Source organism: Neomonachus schauinslandi, chromosome 1 (genome assembly GCF_002201575.2).
Source record: "Neomonachus schauinslandi chromosome 1, ASM220157v2, whole genome shotgun sequence".
Taxonomy (NCBI): domain Eukaryota; kingdom Metazoa; phylum Chordata; class Mammalia; order Carnivora; family Phocidae; genus Neomonachus; species Neomonachus schauinslandi.
In genome coordinates this window covers 30,932,777-30,946,822 of record NC_058403.1, presented here as the reverse complement: position 1 = coordinate 30,946,822, position 14,046 = coordinate 30,932,777, and the positions used below count along the sequence as shown (strand labels likewise).

The 14,046-nt window shown below is 36.4% G+C and overlaps 1 protein-coding gene across 5 annotated transcripts in view; it reads left to right on the top strand.

The window, feature by feature from the left end:
* ROBO1 (roundabout guidance receptor 1) overlaps positions 1–13,805 on the top strand; it is a 967,818-nt gene extending 954,013 nt beyond the window's left edge. For all 5 annotated transcript variants that reach the window (XM_044919565.1, XM_021679301.1, XM_021679299.1 and 2 more), the window contains 3 exons: positions 4,169–4,477; positions 10,484–10,680; positions 12,138–13,805. In XM_044919565.1, coding sequence (XP_044775500.1) covers positions 4,169–4,477; positions 10,484–10,680; positions 12,138–12,152 — 521 coding nt within the window. In that variant the 3' untranslated portion in view covers positions 12,153–13,805. The remainder of the gene's footprint in view (positions 1–4,168; positions 4,478–10,483; positions 10,681–12,137) is intronic.
* Positions 13,806–14,046: the final 241 nt, after the last annotated feature.

The following is a 14,046-nucleotide window of genomic DNA, read 5'->3' as shown; positions in this document are numbered from 1 at the left end:
CTTGAAAGACCCTATATCCAAATACCATCTCATTCTGAGGTACAGGGGGTTAGGACTTTAACATGTGAGCTTTGAGGGGACACAGTTCAGCCCATAACAGCCCTTGAGCCCCTGATCCTTGGCACTGTGACCATACCTTACTCTGCAGGTAAATCCTAGGCCTCAGAGAGACCCAGGGAGTACTCAATGCACAGAGGAGTACTGTATATTATAGTCACCGTGACAGGCAGAATCTGTTTATTTATCTCATATTTGCCACTTACAAGTTTAACCCAGATGAAGGGTAGGATTAAAATATATGAATATTTATTAGTCAGAGTCTTAGCGAGTTAAAGCCAAGTGTAAGTGCATTTCTAGGACCTTCTAATAGATTCTTCCCACCCCCTCTTTTCAACCCTTTTGATACATTTACATACTTGATTTAAAAACCAAATCTACATTATTTCTCCAGCCCTACTTTTCATAAATTATAAATTCACCACCCTCTTTGGAATGATGTTATTTTGACTTGATTTATCATTAATTACAAGGTCTTGGGACTTTAAGCAGCTAAGTAAATAGAGTGCCGGATCTCCATAGTGAGTTAATGCTGGCATAATTGTCTGCATGCATGTGGTCTGACATTTTACTTTATATACATTATACTGCTTTTGGAAAGTATTGTATAAAGAATGATGTTTATGTGATTATATAAGGTGTCTATACATATATATATATGTAAAACAGGTCCATGATCCTGTTTGTTAAATCCAATTTGAGCTACTGTTGGTCTGTACTGGGTGAAAGTCCTATTTATCACTATGTGAAATACAGAATTGTTCATAATACAATGATCCCTGCTTTGACACAGTAATTATTTTATAATACCTAAAAAAATTTATTTGGTAACCTATTTGTATGAGAAATAAAACCTACAAGCATTTGCCTCTCACCATCAACTAGATACAGAAGTAATAGTTACATACAGGAAGTTAGAACTCTTAAAATTACTACGGGGTTCTCTTCTCGTTTTCGACCTGTGTTATATGTGCTTTTATAATAGTGGTAATCATCAGCTTTGGTAATCTGATGAACCCAGACATTTTATGATTTGTTGGTAGTGGCAGTTACTTTCTGCCCGCTTGATAATCTGTGTTTGCAATTTGGGGTTGAAGTCTATAGCAAGGAGATAGTGCGGAAATGAGCCTGCAGGCCCTCACTCCATCTGCCGCCAGGTATGTTCTGAATTAGATTTTTCTCCTTTCGTTGCCAGTCCCAGGCTCAGTCTGAACTTAGAACTGCTCTGCCTCTTGGGTCACTTGGCTTTAAGCCACTCAGTACAGTCTGTTTTTTTAACTATCTCTTTTTGGTTATTTTTAATAAACAAGTAGCAGAGGAAGGAGGACTCTCATGATAGTACCTTTTTTTTTAAGTGTTGGGTTGTTGTTTTTTTTCTTAAATACATTAAAGTGGTAAAGAGGAAAAACCAGGCACAATGACAATGGTAATATATGTCGTAAGGCAAAAAAAAAAAAATTGTGATTTTATAAAATCAGGCGAAAATTATTGCCATCGGCTCTACTTTGGTTACCATTTTAGGTAATGTTTAGAGGCTATTTATATGAAACTAGAACATGATGAGCCATGAGAACGAAAAACAACAAAAAAATGCAAGTAAAAGTTGGACCGCTTTTAATAATGGAGTCCTAACTAAAATAGCTGGTAAGAAGACAGTACCTCAAGCTCTTTGCTTTCAAAGACCAATACGATGAATTCTAATGCCTTAGTTTTAGTATATAATGTCAAAAGACTATTAGTTTAAAAAAGACCTACACCTATTTATGGAACAAAAATGATTAATTCTTGGGGCTCCTGGTGGCTCAGTCAGTCAAGCATCTGACTCTTTGTTTCAGCTCAGGTTGTGATCTGGAGGTGGTGTTATTGAGCCCCCATCGGGCTCTGTGCTGAGTGCAGAGTCTGCATTCTCTCTCCCCCTGCCCCTCCCCCACTCTCCCACTCTCTCCGTCTCTCAAATAAATAAATAAAATCTTAAATAAAAAAAGAACTCCTAAGGCATAATTTTAATACTCAAGAATTTTTCATGCTGGTATATGTAAATGACAGTGGAACATTGTCAGTAATAGTAAACTATATGGAAACAACCTAAATATTCCTCTGTGAGGATTGGCTAAATAAATAATGATATATTCATTCAACAGAGCATTATACAAACTTTTCAAAAAAAGAGCAGAGCTGTATGTACATATAGGGAGATGTATACAACTACACAGGTGAAAAAAAATGCAATTCTACCTATGTCAATAAGAGAGGAAAGTGTATATTTGTGTGTGGTACTTTTCAGCAGACCTCCACATAAGGGTGGGCAGAGAGGCACTATACAGCCCTAGGGGTGGCCATTTTATATAGTCCCTGATGCAAATGATGATCCCTGGATTTATGCAGCTTGGTAGGCCTGATTTGTGTGTATAAATCATTTCTGGAATGATCTATAGAAAAATATTCAAACTGATTACCTCCACATTATCAATATTGAGGATTTGAAATGGAGAGGGAAAGACATGAAGGGTTGTACTTTCAAGTTCTTACGTACTTTTGATTTATTTTTAGCATGTAAATGTGGGGGTTTTTTTGTTGAAAATGTTAATTTTTTGCTCCTAAGCTTTTAACACGTGTTTTATAAATGCTTTTTAGTTGACTTATTCTATCACCTAGATATTGCTCTCCAAATATGAAAACATTACCATTTTTGAAGTCATGACTGAAAAAACCATGCTGATAATTCCCAACTCTCAGTATCTCTGGGTCTTGACCTCTCTTGAAACTCAGATTTTATGTACAGAAACCTGTTGGACATCTCTGTCTAGGCGCCTCCTCTCCACTTTTCTAAAACTGAACTGATATTCTTCCTCTGCAGGCCATCCATCTCTTCCTCATCCCCTCCTTCCTTATTTTCAGTGAAGTTTCTCTCATCTGCCTAGTCAACTATAGCAAAATTCCTAAAAGTCATCTTAGAATCTTTCCTTTCCTTCCTCTACTATATTCCATTGATCATTAAATAATATTGATTTTTCTTCCTTAAGATCTCTCAAATACATCGCCTCATCTGAACAGCCACCAATACAGTTCCATCCCCTATCATTACTTATCTGAGCTATAACAATAACCTCTTGCCCTCCTGGATTCAAGCCTTTCCTTTTAATTCGTCCTCCATACTAAAGGCAAAACAAACTAAAGCTGAAATCTCTTCATATTCTTCTACTAAGTTACCAACTATTATTAGGATATCTATTTCTACCCCCTGGAATGTACATAGGAGTCAAGGATAGCACCCCTTAAAGAAAATAAATTTTTTAGATATCAAATTTTTACCTACTTTTATCCTTAATTATGTCTATAAGAAGTTGAAATATATGTAATGTCCAGTTATATAGATAGATATGTGTGTGTTATATATATAATTATATATATATACATTAACATATATATATAATATATAATGAAAGATAGATAGATGACACTAACTTATATTTATACCAGAGATTATCTGATTTTAAAACTCTGGGTGCAGAGACCCCATCAATTAATGGTAGATTATAAACACAAAATAGAATGAAATGGTATAAAGAATACTGAACCAGAGATTAAGAATCTAAGGGCATTGGTCCTGGTTCTGATCATATCTCGATTTGAGATTGAAAAATAACTTAAGGTCTATGTGTTTGAGTTTCCCTTCTTACAGAACGAGAAGGGATTTAGGCTAGATTAGAGGTGGCAAATAGGTCTCAACTCAAGTGCCAACCTCAAACAATTTGAAGTGGTTGCCTGAAGAGTAACGGTATGCATTTGAGACCATCAACATTATGCCGAAATCAATTAAGAAGGTCTGTCATGGTTGGGGGAGAGAAAGTGATAGTATATATGCCCATATTAGCTATCCCAAGAGCAGATAATCTTTAAGTCCCGGCTCTAGGATTCAATATTTTTCTGCCATATAACAATGAGAATACATTGAAATTGTTGATCCTCTTTGTTCCTTGGTTACCTTCAACTGTTCCAGTTCCTTTAAGATATATTATCTCACAACTGAATGTGACTCCAATGCTAATATTAATATTTAAAAATTTCATAAGAGGCAGACTTTTACAATATTTTCAATATTTCTTTCTAGATCTTCCACCTCCTCCAGTGCCACCACCTGCCATAAAGTCACCCACTGTCCAGTCCAAGGCACAGCTGGAGGTGCGACCTGTAATCGTGCCAAAACTCCCTTCTATAGAAGCAAGAACAGACAGATCATCAGATAGAAAAGTAGGCAGTTACAAGGGGAGAGAAGTATTGGATGGAAGACAAGTTGCTGATATGAGAACCAATCTGGGTGATACCAGAGAAGCACAGGAACAGCAAAATGATGGCAAAGGACGAGGAAATAAGGCAGCAAAACGAGACCTTCCACCAGCAAAGACTCACCTCATCCAAGGTACTCATTTATTCAAACAGCAAATAAATACAGATAGAACATATGTTTGCAAGTTGCACTGTTAGGTTCTCTTAGGCCATATGAAAAGTGATAAGATTTAGAAATTTACTCTCTAATGGAGGAGACAAGCATGTACTCAAATAATTTTAATATAATTAAATTAAATTAAATATGTAACATTATATAAGACTTCCTGGGACAGTGCCAGTTGAGTTGGGTTTTAAAGGAAAGCATGATTCTAACAGGTTAAACAGAGAGAAGAGGATAGCAGGTAAAGGAAGTAGGTGGGAAAAAAAACGTGTGGATGTAAAAACAAATGTTTGGTGAACATTGATTCCTAGTTTGGCCAGACACAATAGTGAAAGATAAAACTAGAAGGGTCATTGGGCCAGATTGGGAAGGCTGGGAATATGATCTAGAGTGTGGGATTTATGATATAGGCAGTGGTAAGCCAGGAAAGAATTTTGAACAAGAAATGACAGAATCAGATTTTTAGAAAAATAACTGGCAGCACTCTATGTGAAGGAAGAGGCATTGGACTTGTGTAGATGAAGGTACCAGATCATTGTAAAATATCTAGGTATAAACTATGAAAACACTGAATTAAAATAGTTGTGTGGAAAAAGGAGAAAACAGCCTACATTAGCATTTCAGAGATAGAACCAGTGGTGACTAATCGAAAGTAGAAAAATAGAATGAAATTATGGGGGCACCTGGTGGCTCAGTCGTTAAGCATCTGCCTTCGGCTCAGGTCATGATCCCAAGGTCCTGGGATCGAGCCCCACATTGGGCTCCCTGCTCAGTGGGAAGCCTGCTTCTCCCTCTCCCTCTCCCCCTGCTTGTGTTCCTGCTCTCGCTGTGACTCTCTCTGTCAAATAAATAAATAAAATCTTAAAAAAAAAAAAGAATGAAATTATGGAGTAAAGCAAAAGTTACTCAAATGTTAATTAGATGGCCCTGTTGGCTAGTGGAACCTAATTGTACTAACCAATGTAGAGAAAAAGAAAAAAAAATAAACAGAAAAGATGTCTTAGGGAAAAGAATTTCAATTTTGAATGAATTAAGGTGCTGATAAGAGCACAGATATGAAGAAAATCAGTAAGACTTTAGAGAACTAAGTTTAAAGATCAGGAGAAAGGTTGTGAGTAGAGAGGGGGTTTTAGAAACAGCAACATGGAGGGGAAAATTATATGAGTTACAAAGGCTAAATTATCAGCAGTGATACACTGGTTAATGTTGAACAATCAATTCTCTAGGAGGAAAGCAAAGCAAAATCCTAATTTGTAGCCATTTACTCACTTCTATTGGGTAGTTAGTTCCAAGATGGCTGGTTTCAATCTGCTAATACGAAATCAGTGAAAGTGGAGTTGGGAAGACTTGGGTACTCTTTTTTTTTTTTGAGAACATGTGAGCCAACTCCAACACACCAATAATCAGCAGTGATTATATTCAAAGGTTAAGCACAAGAATGACTTTCTATAGTGGAAATTGAGATGGATCTACCAAGAGATATAAAATAATCAGGATCTCCAAGCCAGAGAGAATAGTATCCTAGAAAGAATGGAGGAGGAAATTTGAAGATAGAAAGAAGTCTAAAATGCCACCCAGAAGTAAAAGTTGGGTGTCAACAGGAGGTGGGGGCTGGGGGAAAAACACATGAGGATTTTGCAATATGTTATTTGTGGGTGGTATTCAAAAGAATTGTTTTTAGTATTATAGTCAAAATAGAAGCCAGACTGTAGGGGGTTGTAAAGTAAATGGAAATTGTGGAAGGGAGGTGATGAGCTCTTTTCAGAAGGTGGGGAAGAGGAGACATTGGCAACGAGTTTGCCGGGAGGGCAGAATTTGTAGAAATGCTTTAGGATAGGATTATTAGAGACGAAAGAGAAGAAACCGTTTAGGAGAAAGAAACACAAAAAAGGGGGAGATTGATGGAAGAGTCTGAAAAGAGTGTTAGGGAAAGGAATCTTAGAAGCCTGTAGGGGGCAGGCACTTCAACTGCTACTGTATTTTAATAGATATATTGCAGGAAGATTAGACATTAATCTCTTGTTCTGTTTATTATGAGCCCTTGGTCATTAGCAACTTTCTTTCAAAATGGGAGTCAGTTTCACTCTGTTCTGTGACAGGAAGCCTGAACTCCTAATCCAGGGTGGACTCAGCAGTAAAGTGATAAGTAAAAGTACCCTTCAGGCAGATGCCTCTGTTATGTGACTCAAAGTACTTGGTGTTATCGCCACAATCCAAAGTTTGAAAAACAGCCTTTTTATCAGTTAAGCAAAAGGTGATCTGGCTCTGAACTTTTGACCCAGGAGTAGTGGGATTTATAAATATAATGTCGTGACATATATTATGAAGTTATATGTGGCCTGAAAGTATAGACCAATTTGCTGCTACAAGTAAGCTTTCTCTAAAACATTGGGATTCTTCAGGAGAAGATTTTACAAACCAAAATGAAATTATTTTATTAATCTTTAGAAATTTAATAAGTTGTCCTTTGTGTTATGAAAATATTTCTTTTTTTTTTTTTAAAGATTTTATTTATTTTTTTGACAGAGAGAGACATAGCGAGAGCAGGAACACAAGCAGGGGGAGTGGGAGAGGGAGAAGCAGGCTCCCCGCAGAGCAGGGAGCCCGATGTGGGACTCGATCCCAGGACCCTGGGATCATGACCTGAGCCGAAGGCAGACGCTTTTAACGACTGAGCCACCCAGGCGCCCTATAAAAATATTTCTAACTAAAGAACTATTACTGGAACTATTAATCTAGAAACAAGGAACCTTATTTCATGGAAAGCACTGAGATACACTGACCAGATTATTATTTTGAAGGTCTTACTTTCCCAAATTGTTATGTGAAACATAACCCTATGTATATGTGTCATTAAATGATCATTTCTACGCATTGCTATAATTTTCACCTTCATAGTTCAGTTGACATTATTTAAAATGAAAGAGGCACCCTGATTTACATGTGTAATGAATGGTCATTTTTAATTAAAGAGAGTGGTCTTCAAGACTTGAATGACTGAGCTTTTTGCTGACATTTATCTCAATTAGTTCAATTTATTTTTACATATATTAAACATCCACTGTGTTATAAAGCCTTGTACTGGTCCTGATATTTATGTGCAAACATGAACCTTGACCTCATGAAGCTTATAGTCAGAGACAGAGATAGGTATCTATACGTTTATAGATATACTCATATTTGGTATAATGTTTATGATACTATAGTTGAGTCCAAAGAAGGGACAGTTAGCCCAGGCTTGTGGGGTATGTAAGGTAAAGAAAGACTTCTTGATCTTTCTTCATGGAAATGATGAATAAGCTGAGTGTTCAGGATGGGTGAAATTTAACTTGGGTAAGAAAAGTGGATATATTCTGTCAGAGAAACTCAGCATGAAAAGCTCTGAGGTACATTGAGAAGATTATAAGAAATTCAGTGTTACTAGATAATAAAGGTGGCCAAAGGGGAAGCTCTGGAGGTAAATGAAAGTCTAAGTCATAGAATGCCTGTAGTTCCTCTAAGAAGGCAGCTGAGTGAATATGGTTTAGAGAGGAATGACTTGAGGCAGGGATCTATTAGTAGATATTTACAACACCTGGAGAAGAGATGTGGCTACAAACCAGGCTATAGGAGCAGAGAGGAGTGAATGGGAAAATTCAAAATTTAACAATTTTTAGTGTTAAAAATCAGGCTCACTTGTGTATATTTGAATGTGTGGAAGAAGTACATTTAAGGAGTACTGGAAAGTGGTTGGAAGGGAAGGAAGACTCTAAAATAATTTCAGTTTTCTGTATTTGTTGTCCTAATGATTAGTATTGTCATTAACTATATTAGGGAATACAGAGACGAAAGAAAGACATGATGAGGTCAGTGTTCGACATACTGAGTTTGAGGGATACTTAAGAGGAAGTGTTCAACATAGATCAGGAGTTGCAGATATAAATTAATGATTTGTCATGATAAAATATTAATTAAATCTACTCATTCATTCACTCAAAACTATTTATCAATGACCTATTACATGTCAAGCTGAGAGTATATCAAAACACAAAACACTGAAAAATACCTGCCCCCATGACAGTTACAATCTAGAAAAGGTTACAGTCTGTGAGAATAGATTAAATTTCCCAAAGTGAGTGGGAAAAAGAATGTATATATACACTACGCTAGGTGTTTAAACCTGCAATATGTAAGATGTACTGCATTAAGAAGAGCCCACAGGAGACTGGCCAGGAAGGGAGGAGAACTAGAAGCTGGGAACAGTGATGTTTAAACTGATGGTGGTTTCCAGATGAAGGGCAGTGACAAGACCAGAGACATGAGGGCTGAAACATGATGAGCATTATCAAAGTCCACAGTGAATTTCCTCTCCCATTGTAGTAATGTGGGCATGGATAGATTTCCATGGGATTCAGAGTAAACAGGAGTTGTTTCTACTAGTATTGAGTCTAAATTGCTTTAAGAAGCTTTGGTGAGCTGTAAGGACAAGAAGAAGGTATTGATTCATGTAGAGCCCAGGCTTAAGGGGAAATTTTGATCGAGAGAGAGATTTTATATTATAGCCTGACAAAAACTAAAGTTGATGGAGAGAAAAAGATTGATGGAACAGGGACAGAAGATGAAGGTGACAGGATTCTTAATGCTGTGAAGCAAGGGTACAGGAACCAGGAACAGTGGTCTTGATGGACAGTGAGACCCCAGTGAGTCTGAATCTGGATGAGGGGTGGAAATTGTGATGAGTAGAATAGAAGGAGCAAGATGCCATCAAGGAGGACTAAAAAGGTGACATAGGTAGACTGGTTTGGCCCTCCCAGGAGGAGAATGTTTTGTGCAAAGGTCAGGGAGTATTAACTTAGAATGGGTGCTGGTTGGGCTAGAGGTGAGCCTTCCTCACTCTACTGCAGAGAACTTCAGTGGAAACCTCTGGGGAAATCAGATTTCATTCAGGCAGCATGGACATTAGAGGAAGTATCTGGGGAGGAAAAAAATGCATGAAGAAGAGTTGTTTTTTCGTGTGTTTGGTGTCCAAAGGGCAGAGTGGACAGGCTTCGGAGAGAAGTGAGCAGCTGAAAGATGCATCAGTATAAGCAGCACCAAATTAAAAGCAGTATGGAGGGACGCCTGGGTGGCTCAGTTGGTTAAGTGTCTGCCTTCGGCTCAGGTCATGAACCCAGGGTCCTGGGATTGAGTCCTGCATAGGGCTCCTTGCTCAGTGGGGAGCCTGCTTCTGCCTCTGCCTTCCGCACTCCCTGCTTATGTGCTCTCTCTCTCTGACAAATAAATAAATAAAATCTTTCTAAATAAATAAATAAAAGCAGTATGGAGATAGAAATTCAGGAGATGGCATTTAATTAGAATGGCTTTGTGTTTTGAGCTAGAAACAATGACAGGCTTCTGAGATTCAGGGCTCCACAATGTAAATATGATGTTGAAATGGAGGATGACATCTTGGTGTCTGGAAAGTGAACCTGGGCTTGTTTCTGTTTTGGTAATTTGAGGAAACTGGGCTTTGTTTCTATCAATGCCTTGAAATCTTCATAGTTTGCATAGGGATTTCACTATCCCCTCTGTTTTTACAACAACAACAGTAGGAGCTCCTCTGGGTGTAGATATTATTAATGTTTTTTTAGAAAAGTGGAAACTAAAGCCTAAAATAATTGGAGATCACACAGTGAAGGACAGGACTGGAAGCTAAGTCTGACTCCAAGTTTGGTTTACCTCTTCTAATGATGTTGGTCCCGAGTGAGTTTGAGGTAGGCAAGAGCTTGTGGAGTGAAATCAACTTGAAGGCCAACCACTACCAGGAAAGACAACAAGGGTTGTTATTTTCTTTTTCAGGACAGTGCTGCCTTTTTAATTATTGTTATAAAATATCCTCATTTATTCCTCAAAAATACTCATGCTTCCTCATTCAGAATTACAGACATAAGTGTGTTACATTATGCCTTGAAAATGTACAATGGTGTTCATATACACTTATTATATTTCATTACACAGAGGATATTCTACCTTACTGTAGACCTACTTTTCCTACATCCAATAATCCCAGAGATCCTAGTTCTTCAAGCTCAATGTCATCAAGAGGATCAGGAAGCAGACAAAGAGAACAAGCAAATGTAGGTCGAAGAAATATTGCAGAAATGCAAGTTCTTGGAGGATATGAAAGGGGAGAAGATAATAATGAAGAATTAGAGGTATCTATAACTTTTTTCCAATTTCTCAGCATTATACTGGTTGTTATATCAGCCTCAAAATCAGGAATATTTATCAGTCTACAGAAATGTTACTGTTTTAGCACAAATCCTAATGTTAGTGATGCCAAAGACTGAAATTCTGTGAATTTAATGATTTCCCTGAAATATGTTCCAAAGTTGTAAAGGGTGATAATAGTTTCTTTTTAGATCTAGAGGGCATATTCATCTGCAGATATTCAGATAAGAAATTTATATGGCAATCATGTTGTTAGGAAATGAGAACTATTTATCCAGATAATATATTGCATAGTATTATATTATAGGTTATAAAAACCAGTAAGGTGACAGAGTTATCAGGATTTGAATGAAGGTGCTTAGCCTATGTTATCGGCCACCGAGTAATCACTGGGGTTAATCTGACTGATTTGACCAACTATCTTCCACCTTCATTCTTCTGAAAATGAGAACCTGATCCTCGACTCTAACCTTCCTAGATGGAGGAGTATACTTTTTGAGTCAAATATATACTTCTCGGGCGCCTGGGTGGCTCAGACGGTTAAGCGTCTGCCTTCGGCTCAGGTCATGATCCCAGGGTCCTGGGATCGAGTCCCGCATCGGGCTCCCTGCTCCTTGGGAGCCTGCTTCTCTCTCTCTCTGTCTCTGTCTCTCATGAATAAATAAATAAAATCTTTAAAATATATATATATATATATATATATATACTTCTCTGTTGGAATTTATAGATAGCGATACAAGATAGAATTGACAGTACGTCATATCACAAAATCACCTCCTATTTTTTTAAGACAGTGTTTTCCCCATTTAATTAAAAAAAAAAGTTGAGGGCAAATTTCTCTTCTTACAAATATATTTAATCCCAAGTAGATTGTTAAATGGATGTTAAACTGAACTTTTAAAAATAGAAGATGAAACATTTTAAGGAATGATGTCTAATTGAATTTTCTATAATCCCAAAACATTTTGATTTTGACATTTAAAATAGGAAGACTTTCTTCCTACAGTTGTTATGAGAAGTTTTATAAGTTCTTTTGTTTATTTGTTTGTTTGTTTGTTTGTTTTAAGTAAGAGAACCTTTTTGGAGGATAAAAAGTCATCATACATAACTCTAATAACGATTTTGAACTACAATGTTGAGTTGGGGCTATGGAGAGTAGAGAAATCCTCCTTCTACTGCTCCTCTTTCCCCTACCCCACGAGCCCCAATACCCAGATATTGCACAGAATACAGTTTGGTACTTGCAGAGAACTATTGCATTTTCTATCAAAACCAGCTAACGACAAATTGATGAGTTGCCGTGAGTGAGCACTTTCTAACATATGCCGGGGAATGAATGAAGAAATATCAACTGTAAGGTTGAAAACATATAAATCAATGAAACTCTAAAACTGTACTTTAAGATTTATTTTCAAATTTAACAAACACTTTTCTCTTACAGGAAACTGAAAGCTGAAAACAACCAGAGAGGCTTGTGAGATCTAATGTGAAAATTATCACTCAAGATGCCTCATGTCTGATGACACATGACGCCAGATAAAATGTTCAGTGCAATCAGAGTGTAAAAATTGTCATTTTTATTCCTCCTATTGGAATACCATTTTAAAAAATTTTATTGGAGTTTTATTGTGTTGTTTGATCTTTATCCTGAATGAAGAACTTCCCTATTCCCCTCGCTGTTGGAACAAACCATTACACCTTACTTCCAGCAAGGGAAATATTTGACTTCTTGCTTCAGTCATCAGCCAGCAAGAGAGAATGACACAGTTCTTTTGCCTTTTGCCCCCGAGATATGGCATTGCACTGCTTATATACCAAGCCAATTTTTAGCAAAGTATTGATCAAAGATACAAAATTGATTAATCAACCTCATGCCAAGGGCTGTCAAGATAAAATCTTTCTATAACCAACTGCTAAATGCAAATTAAAACATACTTCATTTTAACATGATTTTTCAAATCAGTCTTTCATACCACCCTCTGCTGGGAGAAAATAAAATATAACAAATGCAGAACAACCACAAATCAATTTGAATGGGTAGAAACATTGTAAATATATGCTCTTTGCAACCCCTGGTGGTACTTTATTTTGTCTTCATTTCAATCATTGAAGTATATTCTTCTTGGAAATATACTTTTGGATAAGTAGGGGTAAGCCAGTTGGATCTCTGGTTGTCTAGTCATTGTCATAAGTAAGCCTAGCAAAAAACCTTGTTCTATTTTTCAATCAAATGCAATTATAAATGCATATTACAAAAAATGGATGTTTTTAATGACCAATTGAATAAGGACATCCCTATCTTAACTGGCCTAAATTTCTTCTGGTAGTGTCAGTTCAACTTTCAGAAGTGCCACTTAAGGAAGTTTGATTTTTGTTTTTGTAATGCACTGTTTTTAATCTTTTTTTTTTTTTTTGGTTTTAAAAGCACAATCACTAAACTTTATTTGTAAACCATTGTAACTATTAACCTTTTTTGTCTTATTGAAAAAAAAATGTTGAGAAGCGTTTTTAACCTGTTTTGTTCATGCTCTATGTTTGTATTTGGAATATTTGAATGATGACAGATGGTGAAGTAACGTGCGTACTTTATTGTGGGCCATGAACAATGGTTCTTACTTTTCCTGGACTTAAAGAAAAAAAGGTTTAAGTTTGTTGTGGCCAATGTTGAAACTTATAAGATTTTCTTATAAGTTCAAAGAGAGGCATTACTTGCTTTGAATTGCCAAATGATGCCCTCTGACTGTAGATTTTTATCCTTTTTTGTTGTTATATGAATTTCATTGACTTGATAATTGGTGCTATTTGAGGAAAAAAATATATACATTTATTCATACACAAGTATCAGGCCTGACCCCACTGGAAAACAAAGCCAAACAAAACTGAACCACAAAAAAAAAGCTGGTGTTCACCAAAAACTAAATGTGTTCACTTAGATAATTTGAAAGTTACATAGAAAGGGTGTGCAGTACTAAGGGAACAATCCATGTGATTAATGTTTTCATTATGTTCATGTAAGAAACCTCTTATTTTTAGCCATAATTTTGCATACTGAAAACCAATAATCAGAAAAGTAATTTTGTCACATTATTTATTAAAAATGTTCTCAAATACATCATTCTTTCTTGTGTTGATTTCTTTTGTTTTTTCATTGTGTGATCAAATTTATTCCATTTAATCACAAAGTTGTGCTGTCTTAACATTTCACCACTATAGTATCAGATGAGTGAAAATTCTGAACAACCAGGCTTTACTTATAAGGAAAAATTCTCATTTTACTCCATGGAAATTAAAGATATAAGATCAATCAAAACCTAGAAGGCATTTGATCATAGAATACCATTTTAATATTA